General features: G+C 35.6%; 1 protein-coding gene across 2 annotated transcripts in view; it reads right to left on the bottom strand.

Annotated features, from left to right (window-relative positions):
- Positions 1-1887: 1887 nt before the first annotated feature.
- FSD1L (fibronectin type III and SPRY domain containing 1 like) overlaps positions 1888-18481 on the bottom strand; it is a 65280-nt gene continuing 48686 nt past the window's right edge. For both annotated transcript variants that reach the window (XM_024753665.1, XM_024753666.1), the window contains 2 exons: positions 12967-13055; positions 1888-8009 (listed from right to left, as the gene is read on the bottom strand). In XM_024753665.1, the coding sequence (XP_024609433.1) occupies positions 7887-8009; positions 12967-13055 (212 nt within the window). In that variant the 3' untranslated portion in view covers positions 1888-7886. The remainder of the gene's footprint in view (positions 8010-12966; positions 13056-18481) is intronic.

The following is an 18481-nucleotide window of genomic DNA, read 5'->3' as shown; positions in this document are numbered from 1 at the left end:
GGCAAGAGTAGAAATGGAGGCCCAACTTGACATATATTTTAAGTGTCTAAATAGGTAAGAGTCAATCATATACACATACATACATACATACACACACTTCTATCCTGACAAACATTTCTTCTCAAGGAACAGAAATCTAGGTTCAAAACTGGATTCTCAGTAATGTGCTGGAAGGTGATAACACGAGAACCAGGTTCTCCCCACAAGTCCCTGGGTCTTTTTCCTTTTAACGTCTAGTTACAGCTTGCCACAAGGGGCCTGGTAAGCATGAAGGTGGACACCCCAGTCTGCACATCCAAGCCCCATCCACACTCCTCCCAAACTGCCTCCCCTTGAGTCTAGGGGTATACACCTGTAGTGCAGTGCAGGATGGATTTGGGGAAGAGGCCTGCATGTGCTGTTTAAGCAAGCTTTGGGCTGGTGGGACAGGGAATTATGGGGTACTAGCTATCTGGCTCATAGCCAGGAACACAGACTGCAAGTGGGCGTGATTTCTTAGCTCCTTCACTTTTTCATTCCATGGAGAGGCACAGCCAGAGAGTGAGGATCATGGCAGGGAACCCCTCTTGCCCAAGTCGAAGTATACACCCCCCCCATGGTATCATGCTATATATACTGTTGAACTTGCTTTTTCTATCTCATAGAATCATGAAAACCCTTCCATTAATAGTATATTCTGTATCAGCTGTGTAGGGTTACCTGGAAGCATCACAATCTAATCCCATGACCTTGTGCAAAATGGGCATGAACATACTACTAGTACCATGGAGTATAAACGTAAAATGAGGTGTAGTAATGGAAGCACTTGGACAGAAAAGTAGAAGGCACAAAATTTCCTGAGCTCTCACCCGAGATCCAGTGAGGCACAGCAGGACTGGTATACCAAAGAAAATGTTCTCTAATTGAGGAAGCCAATTCCCATAATGGTCTATATATTTATAACATTTTGGGAGGGAGGCATGCAGAATATATGTAGACAAGTATATAACAACTTGTGTAGCAACTTAGAAAAGGGGAGCCTTCAGAATCTTGGTAAGCCCATTGTTCAGTTAACAATTAGGTTGTTTGTATTTTGCTATCAAAATGCTGCAGTGAGTACTTATTTGTGAGTATATATGTAAGAGAAATACCTAGAAATGGAATTAAACTTTTCAAAGGTATGTATATTTAATAACTTGATATTACTTAATTGTTCTCCAGAAATGTTGCACCCATTCACACACTCCATCTTCTATATGAGGGTACTGGCTTCTCAATATCTTTTGTCACATTCCTCTCCCTGTGACTCAAGACTATCCAGTATCTCTTCATTCTTCTCTTGGTGAAAATGATCTTAGTTACAGGAGATCCAGCCTCACCTGGTCATAGATTGGTTTTCTTTTTTCTCCTAAACTGGTTTCAAGTTAGAATATAAATTTTAAAAAAGTCTTAGGTTCTGGTTCCCTCCTAGCTACCATCTACCAAAATGTAATGCAAGATGTGACAAGCTCCAAAGACAGAAACTAAGTTCCCGGTTTATGTTATAGTTACTTATAGCATGTCTCATCTTCCATCTATAGCTGCACTGTACCAAACAGCAGCTATTAGCAAGATGTGGCTCTTTACACTTAAATTACAATAAAAATTTTAGTTCCTTAGCTGAACTAGCCACATACATGGAAAGTGCTCAACAGCTGCCTATGGCTAGTGGCTACTGTGTTGGACAGCCCAGATACAGAACCTTCCATCATTGTGTACAATTGTGTTGAACAGCACTACTCTAAAATAAAAATCTTTGGGGTCAAAAGTACTATGACACTTTTATCTTCTCATGCTCAACAGCACATTGTAGATATCTAATGAGAGTGGATAAAAATGCAAGCACTGAAGCAAAAGATAGCAGGAAAAAAGGTTTAATTTTTAGATGAGATATTCCAGGTGCTTTTTAAAGAACTTAACTTGGTCATTCTATACACAACATACAATCATTTCAACATACAAGTTACTCCACTTTGAATACTCTATTTTAAAGTTTAAAAAAACATTTTAAAAGCTTTGTCTTGTTTCCAAGGAAAATGAGGCAAAATGCTTATTATAAAACACTAGTTTGCAGCACTGCGTACTGCTTAATTATAAGAAGTCCATTAATGTTCGTCATCCTTAACTTAAAGGTTAAACCTGAGGAATTAGAATTTTTATTATCAGAACTGCATAGCAAAACCATGTCCAGATGATAGAAACACCAAACAATCTGTGGATCAAGACAACCTGTAAACCATTTAATTCAATTTAAAGCAAAACAAGTAGGTTAGGAGAGATACTAAATGATATTCAGTTTGACAGTTTTGAAATGCCTCATCATGTTTTAAAAAAATGACAATGCAACAAAAGTTGTCAAATGTTTTAAGTGGGCATATTCACCTTATATCATTTATCTGATGACAGCAAACTGCTGAACCATTCCAAAACTGTTGTTTTGGAAAGAATTATTTAGGCCAAATTCAGTCTTTGCATGTGGCACTGAGCAGTCATAAATTGAAAGTGCAAATGCCGGGATGGAAATATAGCTTAAATCATTTATTTATGCTACTATTCTACTCTGACACACTTTAATGCTGTGGGAAATTTTTTACAGTTCTGTAAGTCTTAATAGAGTAACAGGCTTGATGAGAAAATACAAAAAGGCCACAAGTCATGCATAAACTAAAAATGCTAAAGGATATTTTAATTAGGCTTTCTTCTTTTAAAAAAAAATCATGTTTCATGTCCTGGTGATACCACTTTAAACACATGCTTTGTCAAAGTAAATGGCATCTAGAGGTATCCAAACACTTAAGTCCATTATTAACTGAAAGTAATACCTTACATTTACATAGCATTTTACTGTTGTTGTAGCAATTTCACACACTCCATTTCATTTTATTCCTCACAACAGCCCTGTGAGGTAGGCTGAAGAAGTTACAATATTTTATGTAAGGCAATGGAAGCCCAAAGATGATAAATGATTTAGGTAGAGATAACAGATCTAGTATATGGTAGAGCTAAGGTGATTCATTTTAAATACTTTAAAAGAAATTAAGCCAAAATATTTTTTGTTACATCCAGAAAATTTAGACTAATGGTTTTTAATATAAATTACTCCAACTTTAGCTACTATTATCTTACAGTATGAATTAGTTATAAATTTGATTTTAAAGAGTCTTCCTTAAAAGGTAAATTAGACTCAATGCTTTGGTACCTTAGAGATACTGGAAATGTTTAAAAAAAAAGCATTTTCATAACCCTTAGACTCTCCAAAAAGTTCCAATACTAATAAAAATGCCTTTTATCAATCACTTACAATTTGACTTATTTTAAAACTGGCCCAAACTTAAGAAGCTCCAAGCCAAAGCAAACACATTCACCTACCTGCTGTCCTACATACTGTGAAATCCTCTATATGTCCCTTCCCAAGGACCAACTTACATTGAACGGGTACCATTAAGAAAATATATCAAAAAAAAAAAAAAAAAGAAAGAAAATATATCAATTTAACACAGCTCAAATGATTACAAATCAAAAGTCAGGACCTTATATTGACCCAGAACTAACAAATACTGTTTAAATTTAATAAGTGAGTAGTCTGGGGAGAAAAGTACTATGACAATCTCTGATATCTATTCAATATTTATAAGCCAATACTAACCTTTATATGGCATACCCAACAATATCTTTTCAACAAAAACATATACCAAATATAATCCACTTAACCTCCAAATTACTCAAAAAACTTAAAGTATTTACATTAATCAAATATTCCAGGTAACAAAGCTATCATACGTGACATATCAAGATCACAAATATTTGCATAATATGAATACTGTAAGATATACACAAAACTAAAACCATGCTGAATATGAAATAATCTTTCTGCAATGATTAAGGAAACATTCATGATCTCTTATAAGTGCTCTAGTACTGGCATTATGAAATGTAAATTAAAAATAACAAATAACTTTATGGTTATTTGGATGTTGAGTAAATTTATGCTGACCATACACTTCCCTAAGAGAATATATCCGGTGTAAAAATAAAATCAAGGAAGAAAATTCTCCAGACACATTTTATGTGACTACATATAAGTGAACCATTTTATATGCAGTTAATTAGAATTTTTTTTACAAACGCTAACATTTACTTTTTAAAATTTCTGACTTATTAGCAAAAACATTGTTTTTAAGATGCAAACTATGTCTTACCACGCAAAAGCAGCAAAACTACTATATGCACAGAAAATCACACTTCACTAATTTGGGAAATCCAAATACGAAGTATGACTGTCATATCCCAGACACTTAAATATTTGTTGTATGAATTAGCCAATGAATGAACACTGACCTTACAAATATGGGGTTTTTTAAAAAGAATTATCATGATGATTTTTACATATAGTCTGTAGTTTAGTTAGCCTAGATTCACATATTTTATAGAAGTCTACACTGTCTCTTTAAAATTAATACTCTGAAACAATCATTTTCCATATATATCCTTTTCCAATTTTTTCCCATGTTTCCAAAAGACACTATCTAAGTAACTTAATAATTTTATGGGAAAAGTATATATAAAAAAACTAATCATTCTAGGTAAGTCATGGAATAGAGTATCTTAGCCTAATTAAAAGATTTCATTACAAATTATTTATTCTTTATACCACCAAGGATCAGTCTCAAAAATTCAAATTATACACGATACTGTACACACCTTAATTTCATAAATGAGCAAATAAAGCCAAGCCAGTATGTCTCTTTAGATGATAACATGGGGAAAAAATGATTGCAGAACAAATTCGGTCAAGTCTAGCTGTACAGCAGCAGTTCATGGTTTGTCAAAATGGTACAGGTGCCATCAGTTAAAGCCATGTACAGACAGGCACGCCTTTAATACTTTCAATTTGTTTACCTACACCTGGAACATTCAAAGAATTACTGTATATTAAATGTGTATGTATATTCAGTTAGTAAATGCTTGGTATATACATATTTATGAAAAGTTAAAGATGTATGTGACAGTCAGTCCAAAGAGTCAAAATGAATTGTAAAAGAATTCTTTTTCTAAAGTGCTTAAGGCAATTCCTTCATTTCTTTATCCAGTTTACTAAAACTGCTTTGGGATTCAACTGCTAAAAGAGAAAGGCAATACTAAATGTATGTTTTTATAAAACATAATTTTTTTTACACCTGTGGTAACATACATTACCGTCAACCTCTCATGCATTTCTTTTACAGAAATCAATCATGTTTGACCTGTCAAAACGAAGAGTAAAAAAAAAAAAAATAAAGAATATTTGAAAAGGTATACCAACTTTCCATAACGTCTTCAATTGAGCGCAAAAATCTCAATATTTTTTAATTCAAATGTCAAAGAGAATGTTATATACTGTGTGTCAAGTTAATGGTTACCTTAATTTGAGACTATGTAAATAGGCACTACAGTTAGACTATTTTCTAGTTTGAAAATAAGGGTGGCAAACTTCCTCCAGTTTAACTTAACACAAATAAACGTAAATCAACTAAGCTAAAACCTCACACACATTTTGTTCTTTTTTTTTTAGAGACTTTTAAGAAGAAGCACAGTAAAAGGAAAACCTCAGATTCTTATTCTGAGGTATAATAGTATTACTTCAAATGAATTTTCCAAATGAATATTAGAAAACTTTATATGAAGGGTTTCAAATGATGACATGCGCACAGGAAGAATAATATGCACTCCTCCAGCCCCTGATTAATATTTCCTTTTCCTCATGCCCCTGCAATAGAAGCCCCTTACCAGTATAATATAATGGCCTCTGGTTTAAATATCAGCTGACACTGCATGGGGGATGGAGCAAGAGCATGCTTAGAGGAAGCAGGCACTTAATTAAAGAGAGGATACGATTATACAGACGTAACAGTGAGAGTTTTTAATACAAGAACTTCTGGCTTTTTCTGTGTCATCTTGTTAAAATATACATAACTGTTCACAGAAAGCAGTTCACATAAAGCTCCACCACTAACTTACTGTTTTCAGGTTTAACTCTATGAAAAAGAATTATAACTTCCTGTTTCCTTAGGTCCTAGAACGACCCTGCTGTAGGGACATCCAAAAATTTCTTTCAAAATCTCTAGGAGAGACAAAAACCAAAATTATATTTATTTGGAGAATCAAAAGAATATCTACTGACAATGTCATTCTCTAAACTTCATTATAGTCTTTAAAATATGTCATCAGACAATGGTATAGATATGAATGTCCTCTGAAAAAACAATACCCAGTTCAAATGAAATTCCTTATTTAGATTTGTTTTACAATGAACAAAAAACATCCTATCAGTAAACTTTAAGAGAGAATGAGCTGTTCCTATTCCACAGGGCTTTCTGTAGAAAGCAATTCAAATGTAATAAGCAGCAATGGTCACTTCTAGGGAGGTTGTCATAACACAATATACTTAAAACGTGAACGAAAGAAAGTCAACATGAGAAAGTAAAAGTTTCAAAAATTAAGGGATATACAAATCCAGACCTCTTTAAAATGCTCAATGGATTCTTAAATACTGTAATTACAACTTTCAGTCTGGCTCAAAGGACTTGTTACAAATTTTAATCAACTTTAAAAATATAAATACTCTTCTCAATAACCGTGGGTGTTACTCATTGTTTAACACATTTTCCCTAAGTTTGGTAAAGATTACTCTATGTTGATTTTTGGAAGAATTACAACCCTTTAGAAAGCAAATGCATGTACAAAAAGACTGAGAGAAAAACCACCTCTGAATAGTTATATCTGAAAAACTCATGTGCCAAATAAGTCAGAGATTTGTAGTTTTTCAAAACAGTTGTTTAAACCATTCCATCTTATTAAAAAGCAGATTAAATGACTTCAGTAAAGAACAGTTTTAGGCACCTCCCTTTATAACCTATTCCTCGTAGATAAAACTTGAATAGGTAGCTTTCTCTACTTACTATACAGCTTTAATAAACTTTCATCTTCCTAGAAATGTTAAAAATCAGTTATTACCAAATTCAAGTGGGAATTTACCAAAGGTAACTACTAAAGGTAGTATTAAACTAGACAAAAAATCAGAAAATATAAAGCATTAAAAAATCTTACCCATCATCCAAAACGATGGAAAGAAAAGTCTGATTAAACAGGGTAACATATAAAGAATATCCCTTTGCAGCAAGTAAAAAACTGAAATCTGGGTGATTTTAAGCTATTTTGTCTAGAAACTTCCTACCCACTTTCTTTTTTGAGTTATAACCATAAGAGAAATATCACAATATTTGGAAAAGAGAAAATGATATTCAATCCAGTCAAACAAAAGAGGATAATTTAGCAAACCTCAGCTTGTTTATAAAAGGGGAAAAATAAACTATTGTAAGAAAACCTTTCTAGCGCCCCCAAACAATTATTTCCATTTTTAGAAAACCACAGAGGACTGTATAGTTTTCAAGCTTCAGTGTAAGAACTAAATAACAGGTAGTGATGACATTAAAAAAGAGAAAGTACAGAGGAAAGAAGACAAGATTTAAATGCTTTTCCCTCAGGTCCTAGGGCTACCATATGTAACTAAACGTATTAGAAGAACCAAAGTAATCCAAGAAACACAAAAATGAGTTTCTATGTAACTACTTAAACACTGCCTTTTTCTCCCATTTACTCTTCAAAACATCAGTTTCTTGCTCGATGTCTGCTTGCTTCTCTGATATTGCTCAGCAGGTTCCTGTGAATGCTTCATACTAGATGCTTGATGCTAACAGATCCCACACCTTAAAGCAGAATGTAGCAAACCTGATTTCCACCACTCAAAAATTTCTGTGATTAGTAACTGCACAGAAAAGGCCACCCGTTCAAGAAGGGGTGAGGGAAGGTAAACACATTCTGAATAGGCATTACTGAGTAATATTGTTTAGGCTGCTAGCCGAACCAGTCATTCCATTTTCACTTTTCTGAAGTGTTCTCACAGCACTTGGAACCTGCATCCCAGTATTCAAAGAAAGTCCACCGCACCAAACCTAAGAAAGGACAAAAACAAAGCTCCAGTCAGATTTCAAATCAAATGAAAACTTAAATGATCCTTATATTTCTATTTGAAAGGCAAAATGCCACATAAGTGAACATTATCAAATTCCAAACTGATAACCTTTGTATGTGAACTGAGGGGAAGTGGAAAGGCTAACTCAAGAGTCTTCTAGAACCAAAGAAGTCTTTTAGACTTTCCAAGAGACCAAAGGAAGTCTCTATGAGAGCAGAACCCACTGGAGCTGCACACAAGAAAGGGAAGTAAGGGCTGTAGAAATGTAGAGACTAAATTGGATTAATCTAGGCAAAAGACATTATTATTATTGATGCTAACGTTCACAACCAAGAGAAGTGCACAAAGAGTCAACTTCTTTACCCCAATTACTGCTTTAGATTTTGAGAACGAGGTGTGGCCTGACACTATAGGAATTTAACACCCCTCTGTTAACAGAGTAATTCCATGAGTTTCTTCCCTAGCTTGTTAACAATAAGAACTCTTTTATAATTCTTTAAGGTTGTCAGAGGAAAATGCAAATGACAATATCCAGATACACTTGCCATATTCTATTATCATAAATGTGAATGAGTTTATGAAACATAAAACTGCTTCACTTGTGAACAGAGCAGCTGTCATTCAGTAAACTATAACTTATTTGGAATACAGTCTAGAGAATTAAAATGTGAAAATATGAATCAGTTAAACTGTCATCAACTGCCATTTATGTAGCAGACATAAGCATAAATCGAGGGAGAGTCTAGAAATTTTTTAAGTATTCCCAACTTCAACTATATCCTAAAGTATTAAATATTTACTAAGTAACTATAGCATAGTTACAAAGAATTTGCTGACCTGTGAAATGTATAACTATATAATTAACATTCTAAAATATTAATGACAGAAGGTAATAACTCTTTTTTTTTTTTTTTTTTTTCCGGAACGCGGGCCTCTCACTGTTGTGGCCTCTCCCGTTGCGGAGCACAGGCTCCGGATGCGCAGGCTCAGCGGCCATGGCTCACGGGCCCAGCCGCTCCGCGGCATGTGGGATCTTCCCGGACCGGGGCACGAACCCGTGTCCCCTGCATCGGCAGGTGGACTCTCAACCACTGCGCCGCCAGGGAAGCCCATGATAACTCTTAAAATACAAAAACAAGACAAAAACATGGGACTTCCCTGGCGGTCCAGTGGTTAGGACTCTGTGCTTCCAATGCAGGGGGCACGGGTTCGATCCCTGGTCGGGGAACTAAGATCCCACATGACACGTGGCATAGCCAAAAAACAAAAAACCAATATGGCACAAATGAACCTATCTACGAAACAGGAACAGACTCACAGACATAAAGAACAGACTTGTGGTTGCTGTTCTTTATGTCTGAGGGATGGGGGGGTAGGGGAGGGATGGACTGGGAGTTTTGGGTTAGTAGATGCAAACTATTATATATAGAATGCATAAACAACAAGATCCTACTGTATAGCACAGGGAACTATATTCAGTATCCTGGGATAAGCCATAATGGAAATAATATAAAAAAGAATGTGTAGGGGAGTTCCCTGACAGTCCAATGGTTAGGATTAGGCACTTTCACTGTCAAGGCCTGGGTTCAATCCCTGGTTGGTGAACTAAGATCCCGCAAGCTGTGTGGCCAAAAGAAAAAAAGAATGTATATATGTGTATACCTGACTCATTTTGCTGTACAGCAGAAATTAATACATTGTAAATCAACTATACTTCAATAAAAAATAAATTAAAAAATATAAAAGCAACTGATTATAAAACTACTATCTTATTTTATTGAAAATTATTTGATTTAAAAAAATATTTACTCAAAATATCTAGCACAAAGGTGGAAGGGAAAATCAATGGAGAAAGTTTAGTCTTTTTCAGTAAGTGGCACTGGAACATGTGGACATTCATATGCAAAAAGGGATAGGGACGGTGGGAGGGAGACACAAGAGGGAGGAGATATGGGGATATATGTATATGTATAGCTGATTCACTTTGTTATAAAGCAGAAACACACCATTGTAAAGCAATTATACTCCAACAAAGATGTTAAAAAAAAATAGATCTCAAACCATGCTCTATACCATATATAAAAGTTAAGTCAAAATGGATCCCAGACCTAAATGTAAAACCTAAAATTATAAAACTACAAGGAGAAAACAAAAGAAAATATCTTTGTGGCCTTGAGTTGGGCAAAGCATGACCCATAAAAGAAAAATAATCGATAAACTAGACTTAATCAAAATGAAAAACTTCTCTTTGAAATGTCAAGAAAATGGAAAAAAATCAGAGACTGGGAGAAAATATTTGCAAAACATTTATTTGATAAAGGATTTATCCAGAATACATAAAGATATCTTAAAACTCAATAATAAGAAAACAAGTAACCCAATTGTAAAAAATGAGCAAAATATTTTAAGATACTTCACCAAAGAAATTATACAAATGGCAAATAAGCACATGAAAAAAGCATGACATTCACTAATGTAATTATAGTTTCATCATTTGGAATGAAAAAACAATGAATAAACTCACTACCTACTTTCCTGAGATAGACTCAAATTAAACATGAAATCTACCCTTTTAAAAAGCATATCTGAGGGCTTCCCTGGTGGCGCAGTGGTTGAGAGTCCACCTGCTGATGCAGGGGACACGGGTTCGTGCCCCGGTCCGGGAAGATCCCACATGCCGCGGAGCGGCTGGGCCCGTGAGCCATGGCCGCTGAGCCTGCGCATCCGGAGCCTGTGCTCCGCAACGGGAGAGGCCACAACAGTTGAGAGGCCCACATACCGCAAAAAAAAAAAAAAAAAAAAAAAAAAAAAAGCATATCTGAGACTTAGGGGAAAAATAACTTTGAATTCCACATGGTAAAAATACTGTCCTTGAGTGACCAATTTGGAAAAACAGCCAAAAATAAATCATATGCAGAGGTTAAAAAGAAAATAACCTTTCCAATATCCCTAAGTATGGTACTACAAACAATAACTTTATTCACTAATCATTTTTATTTTTTAAGGGAAATCTAGGAGTCTTCGTTATTAGCATTCTTTTAAACTTATTTTATGACTTTATGGTATCTAGGGTAAATAATCATTATCAATTGTGAGATTTAAAAGTACTGTATTTTAAACCCACATATAACCTGAATACTTTATCCTTACAGTTTAGGAGTTACAGTTGGGGGTGACTGTCGAAGAACACACATATAAACATTCCACCAAGTCTGCAATGGAAATACACCATCCTGATCTGGAGAAGCAGCCCCCAAATTAAGGAAAGTTCTAGCCAGAATAATGATGATCTTAACTGGATTGCAGAACTCCCCACAGTGGCCTAATCTTATAGGGAAATGCAACAGATAAAGGAATTAGGAGAAGCAGTAATATTTCCTTAATAAAAATATAAATTCAAAACCAAGTTTCATTTTGTGTGGAAAATCATGATGTTTTCTCAAATTGAGTAGTCCTGAAATTATACACGTGTATATAGACATACATATATTCAGTCTACCACACATAGATAGTCATCTAATATTTTACAAAGATTGTACTGCAGTGGAAAAAGGATGATCTCAGTAAATGAATAAGTAGATGGAATAAGCAGCTATCCATATGGAATTAAAGAACATATTTCAACCTTAACATCATACCAAACATATCATTTCTATATTGTACTTGTATTGTAAATGCAGTCTATGTCTAAATGTATAAGGAAAATTTTGCTTTTAGAAGAAAACACAGTATTTTCATGACGTTGGGAGTGAATAAAAATTTTTTAGACTGAACACAAAAAGTGCTAACCATAAATGAAAAAACGGATAAACTGAGCAACATAAAAATCAACAACTTTTGTTCCTCAAAAGACACCAATAAGAGAGGGGAAAGGAAAGCCAGAGTGGAAAAGATAACTGCAATACATATATCCGGCAAAAGACTCAGACTATAGAAATAACTCCAAAACAATCAATAAGAAAGAGGAAGAAAATCCAACAGAAATACAGGCAAAAGACTTGAGCAAGCATTTCACAAAAGAATATATCCAAACAGTCAATAAACATATTAAAAGGTGTTCAACAGCACTAATCACCAAGGAAATGCACATGAAAACCACAATGTAATATATCATACCCATTAGAAGGATACAAATTTTTAAAAAGACAATACCAAGTGCTGATAAAGATGTGGAGGAATTCAAACTCTCATATACTGCTGCTGGTAAATTAGTATAACCAACGTCTTTGGAAAACTCTACTACAGTTGGTTACACACATACCATATGATCTAGTAACCTCAATCCTAATTATATACCCATTGGAAATACATATACATATCTACCAAAAAACATTAACAAGAATATTTATAGAAGTTCTATTTGTAAATGTCTCCAATGGGAAACCACCCAAGTATCCAACTAAATTAGAATGGGTAAATAAATTATGATATAGTCATATAATGGAAAACTATACATATACATACAATAGAAAACTATGTGAACTATCACCACATAGAAGAACATGCATAAATCTCACAAACATAATATTGAGCCAAAAAGATACTGTATGATTCCATTTATACAAAGTTGAAAAGAAGGCAAATGAATTTATGGTACAAAAACTCCAGACAGTAACCACTTTGGAGGAGGGCCTTTGGGGGCTGGAAATGGGCACAATGCTCCGTTTTTTGACCTAGATGCTGGTTACAAAAATGAGTGCGGTCCTATGAATATTGATCAAACTACACGCTTATGGTTTGCAGACTTTTGTGTCTTAACACTCATTTCAATAAAATATACCAAAAATATACAGACAAACACAGATTTGGGAGAGGTGGACTGGGGAAAGGGAGAGGACTATAAAGAAAAAATAAGGTATTGTGCTTCCCCAAATATACAGCATAGATTGTTCTCCTTAAAGTTGCCAAACCAAATAAAATATAAATTACGTACTAACCATGAAACCAGGTAGTACTGGCTGAGTAAATTTTGTCTTAAAGGAATACAACAAATGTTTTGAGTTTGCATCATAGAAAGAAAGTTGACCTAAAAGGAAGGAGAAAAAAAAGTCTGATTTATTATTGAAAAAAATCATAATATCTAATTAAGTCTAACATAAAATCATGCATAAAAAGTAATAACCAAATGCACATTTTGGCATTAATTTTTTTGTCACTATGAGGACTGGCCTTAGTAATTCTCACTTGCAAATCAGTAGTAAACATGCTTAAGAAAAAGCCCAAATCCAGTTTTCTTTCCCTGGTTTTCAAGAGCTCCGTAGGGCTTGCATAATCTGGCACTATTCTACTTACTCAATTATAGACTATTTATTTTATCATTATTTAACAAATGGCTTCCTTAGCCCAGTAAAAGCCATGGTTATTTCTTCTTCATTTTTATTATATAATCAGCCTTTCCACCCAAATCCTATCACCATTTAAGGTTTACTCTATGAAACTTTGTCTTCTAACTACTTGAAGCCATGCTTATACCTGAGTTTCTGAAATCATGGTATAGTTATCACCGCTTCAACTTTGTTAATTCTTAAAATCTCCTCACAGTCCGTCTTTCAACAATGATCATGCAACTAAATCACTCTTTCTGACCACCTAACTGTCCAACCTGATGGCATCCTCACAACTGTTATCACTTCTTCAAACTCTTCTCTCATGACTATTCTCTTGGTTTGTTTCCTAATCCTGAGGATATCTTCTGTCTCTTTTTCTCCTATTCTAAATGTAGATGCTTAAAGCCAGAAACAGGGGCATCAACAGTGGTCAGACTCCCAGGGAGGAAACAGATCACCTCATTGCTCTTTCAACCCATCTTTCTAGATGCTTCTCACTTAACCTCTCTGAGCCTCAGTTTCCTCATCTGTTACATGAGATTAATAATTCTGACCTTTTAGGATAGTTATAAGGATTAAGTGAGAACAATATGCAAAAGGAGCTTAAATCCATACCCAACATGTAATATGCACAACTATTTCTATTAGTGGGAACTCTTAGTGATGCTATCAAAATAGTCATATGTTAATTAAAAAAAAATAAGTGTAGATGCTTGTCCAGGCTCTTTCTCTCTACAATGCTCCCACTGCTGCCACTAAACAGAGAAGAAGAGAAAAGAAACTAACATTTATGCCTACTATTAAATAACTGGGTGATTTATACACATTACCTCAAAATATCAAGCAACCTATATATGGTCACAAAGTTAGTACACAGCAGAGCAATAATGCTTAACTGTTCTGTGCAATATTCACTGGCCATTCGTGATGCCATTTCTAATATTTAGCTTCAGCTAAATAATGCCACATGGCTGTCCTGCTGGCATCTCATCTTTCCCCAGGACTCTATGCTCCCTATCCTGTTGATGATACTATCACCCTGTTGATCACACTGGATGAAACCTCAGTCATCTTCAGTTCTTCCAATCCATATTTAGTTATCAAGTCCTATGAATTCTACTTTCACACCATCAAATTCATTCTTCTTGATTCCTCACTGCTCAGATCCCTCTTACCACTAATCACTCAACAAATACTTATTAAGGGCTCACTATGTGAAGCACTTGTCCGGCAATAAGGACATAATACTTAACAAAACAGACATGGTCCTGTCTATATAAAGACCACCTCCTTGAAAAGTCTTCCCCTATCAATGTTTGCAGTCTCTTCTACATTTAACCATTTACTGTCTAATATTTCTAAAACTATATTACAATCATATGACTACAGTTTTCTAAAATGAACAGAAGCCCCCCCACCAACTACTAAAAAAAAGATTAGCCTATTATTATTTTTCAAGGCCCTCAGAATCTGATCCCATCCTACATTACAATTTCTTCCTATACCCTATGCTCTAGGTTAACAATTATACTTCTTACTACTATCTTTAAGGAACCACCAAGTATGGGAAAAGAGAAGATAAGCAAACGCTATCTTGGTAGTTGAAAAAGAAAAAAAAATGTGCGCCAATAAATTTACTAGTTATCCTGAGGAAAATATTTATCTGATTCAAAGGAGTAAATAAAAAAGATGCAGCAAAACTGACATGTCATCACTATCACTAAAAATAAATCAAACCAAAATCAATTTGTTTACTTTTTTGTTTGAGTAACCAGGTTGATGCCTCATGGAATCATCTGGACACAATGTTAACTAAAATGGTAAAACTTCGTTTTATTAGCTCTAAGTGTCAACTTGGAGAGAAGCATTTAGGGAATTACTTTTGTTCCCTAGTTCAACAGTACCTCATCTTCAAAAGTTTTATAAATATTTAGATGACAGTAGAGAAGATACTTATCAAATACCTAACTCAAAAAGCCTAAAGAAATTTTGCAAAAAATAACCCCACCAAGTTAATTTTTAGATGATCTTAACAGGAGGGAAAGATTGGCCAAATCTATTAAGATGAAACTTAAGGACAAATATAATATTCTTCATTTGAGTTATAAACAACAAAAAAACACCCCTACACTGACAATATCAGAGAAAAAAAGATAATCTGACAGAACTGCATGGAAAAAGATCTAGTGGATTAGGTGGCTACAAGCTCAATATTGATCTACAGTGCTGGTAAGTCATATTACTAGAAATTATGCGGCCAAATCACTAACCTATGAAGGTCAGAAGTTGTGTGTTCGACTTTGAGAACCAACCTTTAAAATATATAGACGTAGCATACAACCACAGGAGATAATAAGGGTTTGGAAAAATTAAATTATAAAAGGAACAGCTAATGGTATAGGGAATGTACAGTCTGGAAAAACAGGGCAAGAGAAGCAATGTTAGTAGTTTTTAAACAAATAAGGATTATACAGTAAGTCCCTTACATATGAATGAGTTCCATTCTGAGAGCGTGTTCGTAAGTCCAATTTGTTCCTAAGTCCAACAAAATTAGCCTAGGTACCAAACTAGCACAATTGGCTATATAATACTGTACTGTAACAGGTTTATAATACTTTTCACACAAATAATACATAAAAAACAAACACAAAAGTAAAGAAAACATTTAAAATCTTACAGTACAGTACCTTGAAAAGTACAGTTGTACAGTACAACAGCTGGCATACAGGGGCTGGCATCAAGTGAACAGGCAAGAAGTGTTACTGACTGGAAGAGGGAGAGGAGGTGGGAGATGACAGAGCTGAAGGATCGTCAGCAACAGGAGACGGAGGGCAAGCCGCAATTCCACTCAGGGCTGACGTTGATGGCAGAGGTCCTGGTTCCTTGCTTGATTTAATTCTATCCACCCTCTTGAAAAAACGATCCAGTGATGTCTGGGAAGTAGCTCTTTTTTTCTCATTATAGATGACACGGTAGCACTGGATTGCATTCTGAATTCTGCTGCAACCTTTGTATACCGTTCTACGTTCCGGTCCTGTGCCTCAAAAACTAACAGTGCCTCCTCAAATAAAGAAAATCCCCTTGCCATTTCCTGCGTCATGAATCTCTTCAGTTCTTCAGTTACCTGTTCTTCCTCTTTTCTCGTCGTCCTTTCTCTGGGCCTCCAGTTCAATCAAGTCTTCATTAGTAAGCTTCTTGTGTTGCACAGCAAGGAGTACATTGAAGTCGTCCTCTTGCAGATCTAGCACCAGCTACTCGCTGAGGGTCACTAAGTTGCTGAAGACCTCTTTGGACTCCTCATCCACCTTCTCAAATCCACGAAAATCATGAACAAACTGTGGGCAAAGGTTCTTCCAAACCTCATTCATGGTGATGGCCATAACCTCACGCCAAGCAAAGCCCATATTTTTTATGACCTTGTAGATGTTACAGTCCTTCCAAAATTGCTGCAAGGTTGTTTCTGATCCGTCACTTGCCTTTACTGCCTGATGAAAAGTGTGATGTAAATAATATTTCTTAAAAGTTGGTATAACTCCCTGGTCCCTAGGTTGGATGAGCAACATAGTATTTGGTGACAGATGCACTACTTTGAGGTTGGGATGAAAATCATCCGTGAATGGGGGGTGGCCCGGAGTAGCAAAAGAATGTTGAATGGGATGTCCTTTGCCAAGCAATATTTCTCTACCTCCGGGATAAGGTGCTAGAAAAACCAGTCCTGGAAAATGGCCTGTGTAACTCAGGCTTGGGGTTATTACTCTTCCACACAACAGGAAGAGAGCCTTTGGCTATGTGTTTAAGGATTGTTGGGTTCTCTGAATGATAAACTAAGAGAGGCTTCAGCTGCATATTGCCGGAAGCATTGCCACCAAACAACAGAGTTAGCCTATACTTTGCTGCTTTATAGCCTGACATCAGCTTTTCCTCCTTACTGATGTAACTTCAGTCTGGCATCCTCTTCCAGTACAGTTCTGTCTCATCCACATTAAACACCTGCTTGGATAAATATGTGCCTTCATCAATAATTTCTCGAAGCGTTTCAGGAAATTCCCGAGCAGCTACCATATCTGCACTTGCTGCCTCGCCACCTACTTCTAGGTTTTGAAGGTTGGCTCTAGCCTTGAACCGATGAAACCAGCCATGGCTGGCATTAAAAGGTGTGCCCTCTGATTCTTCGCCACGTTTCTTCTTCAAGTCTTCATAAAGGCTTTTAGCTTTCTCTTGAATCAGCATTAAGCTGAGCAGGACTCAGCACTGATGCTGATCCTGCATCCACACACTGAGAAGTTTCTCCATCTCCTCCATCACTTTTCCACGCTTCTTCAATACTACTGTTGACATCTTCGGCACAGCAGACTTCGTGTGTCCGATCTTGTCCTTGTTCTTTAGAACTGCGCTGATGGTTGAACAAGTCGCGTTGTAAGAATGAGCGATGTCTACCATCTTTTCACCTTGCTCCACTCTCTCAATTATTTTCACTTTTGTTTCCATCCTTATCGCTTGGCTCTTCTTAGTAGTACCAGCTACATCACTGCTGCTTTTAGGCTTGCTTCCTGACATCCTGGGCTTGAAATAAAGGTACTGTACTACTGTACCCTATACAGTACTGTAGAGTACACAAAAGCACAACCACTTATAGAGGACGTATACACGTGACAATGTACACTAGACTCTTGAACTAACTTACATGATTGGACACGCGAACGCACATTCACATCTTTGAGAGTTCACAACTTGAAGGTTCATATGTAGGGGACTTACTGTAATGTAAGTATGAATTAGGGAACATAATTCTGTGTTTCTTCAGACGTCAAAATTTAAGAGCAACAGTCTCAGAAGTTACTGAGAAGACAAAGTGAGTTGATTAAGAAAAACCTTCTAACCAAGTGTTATCCTACAGCGAAACAGGCTGCCTTCTAAGACAATTAGCTTCACACAGAAAAGTTCCAGCATAGGAGTTGGCAACTACATGCAGATACAATGTAATAAGGATTTTATACTATGTGGCAAATGGATTGGGTAATTTCTAAGGTCTATTCCAACTCAAAAAATCTGACTCTACCACTCTTAACAAGTAATAAAACAAGGTAAAGGAGGAATTAAAACGGGCATAAGAAATTTTAAGGCT

Source organism: Neophocaena asiaeorientalis, unplaced genomic scaffold, assembly GCF_003031525.2.
Source record: "Neophocaena asiaeorientalis asiaeorientalis breed wild unplaced genomic scaffold, Neophocaena_asiaeorientalis_V1.1 scaffold342, whole genome shotgun sequence".
NCBI classification, from domain to species: Eukaryota; Metazoa; Chordata; class Mammalia; order Artiodactyla; family Phocoenidae; genus Neophocaena; species Neophocaena asiaeorientalis.
The sequence above is the reverse complement of the archived record's forward strand: the minus strand, read 5'-3'. Positions and strand labels throughout refer to the sequence as shown.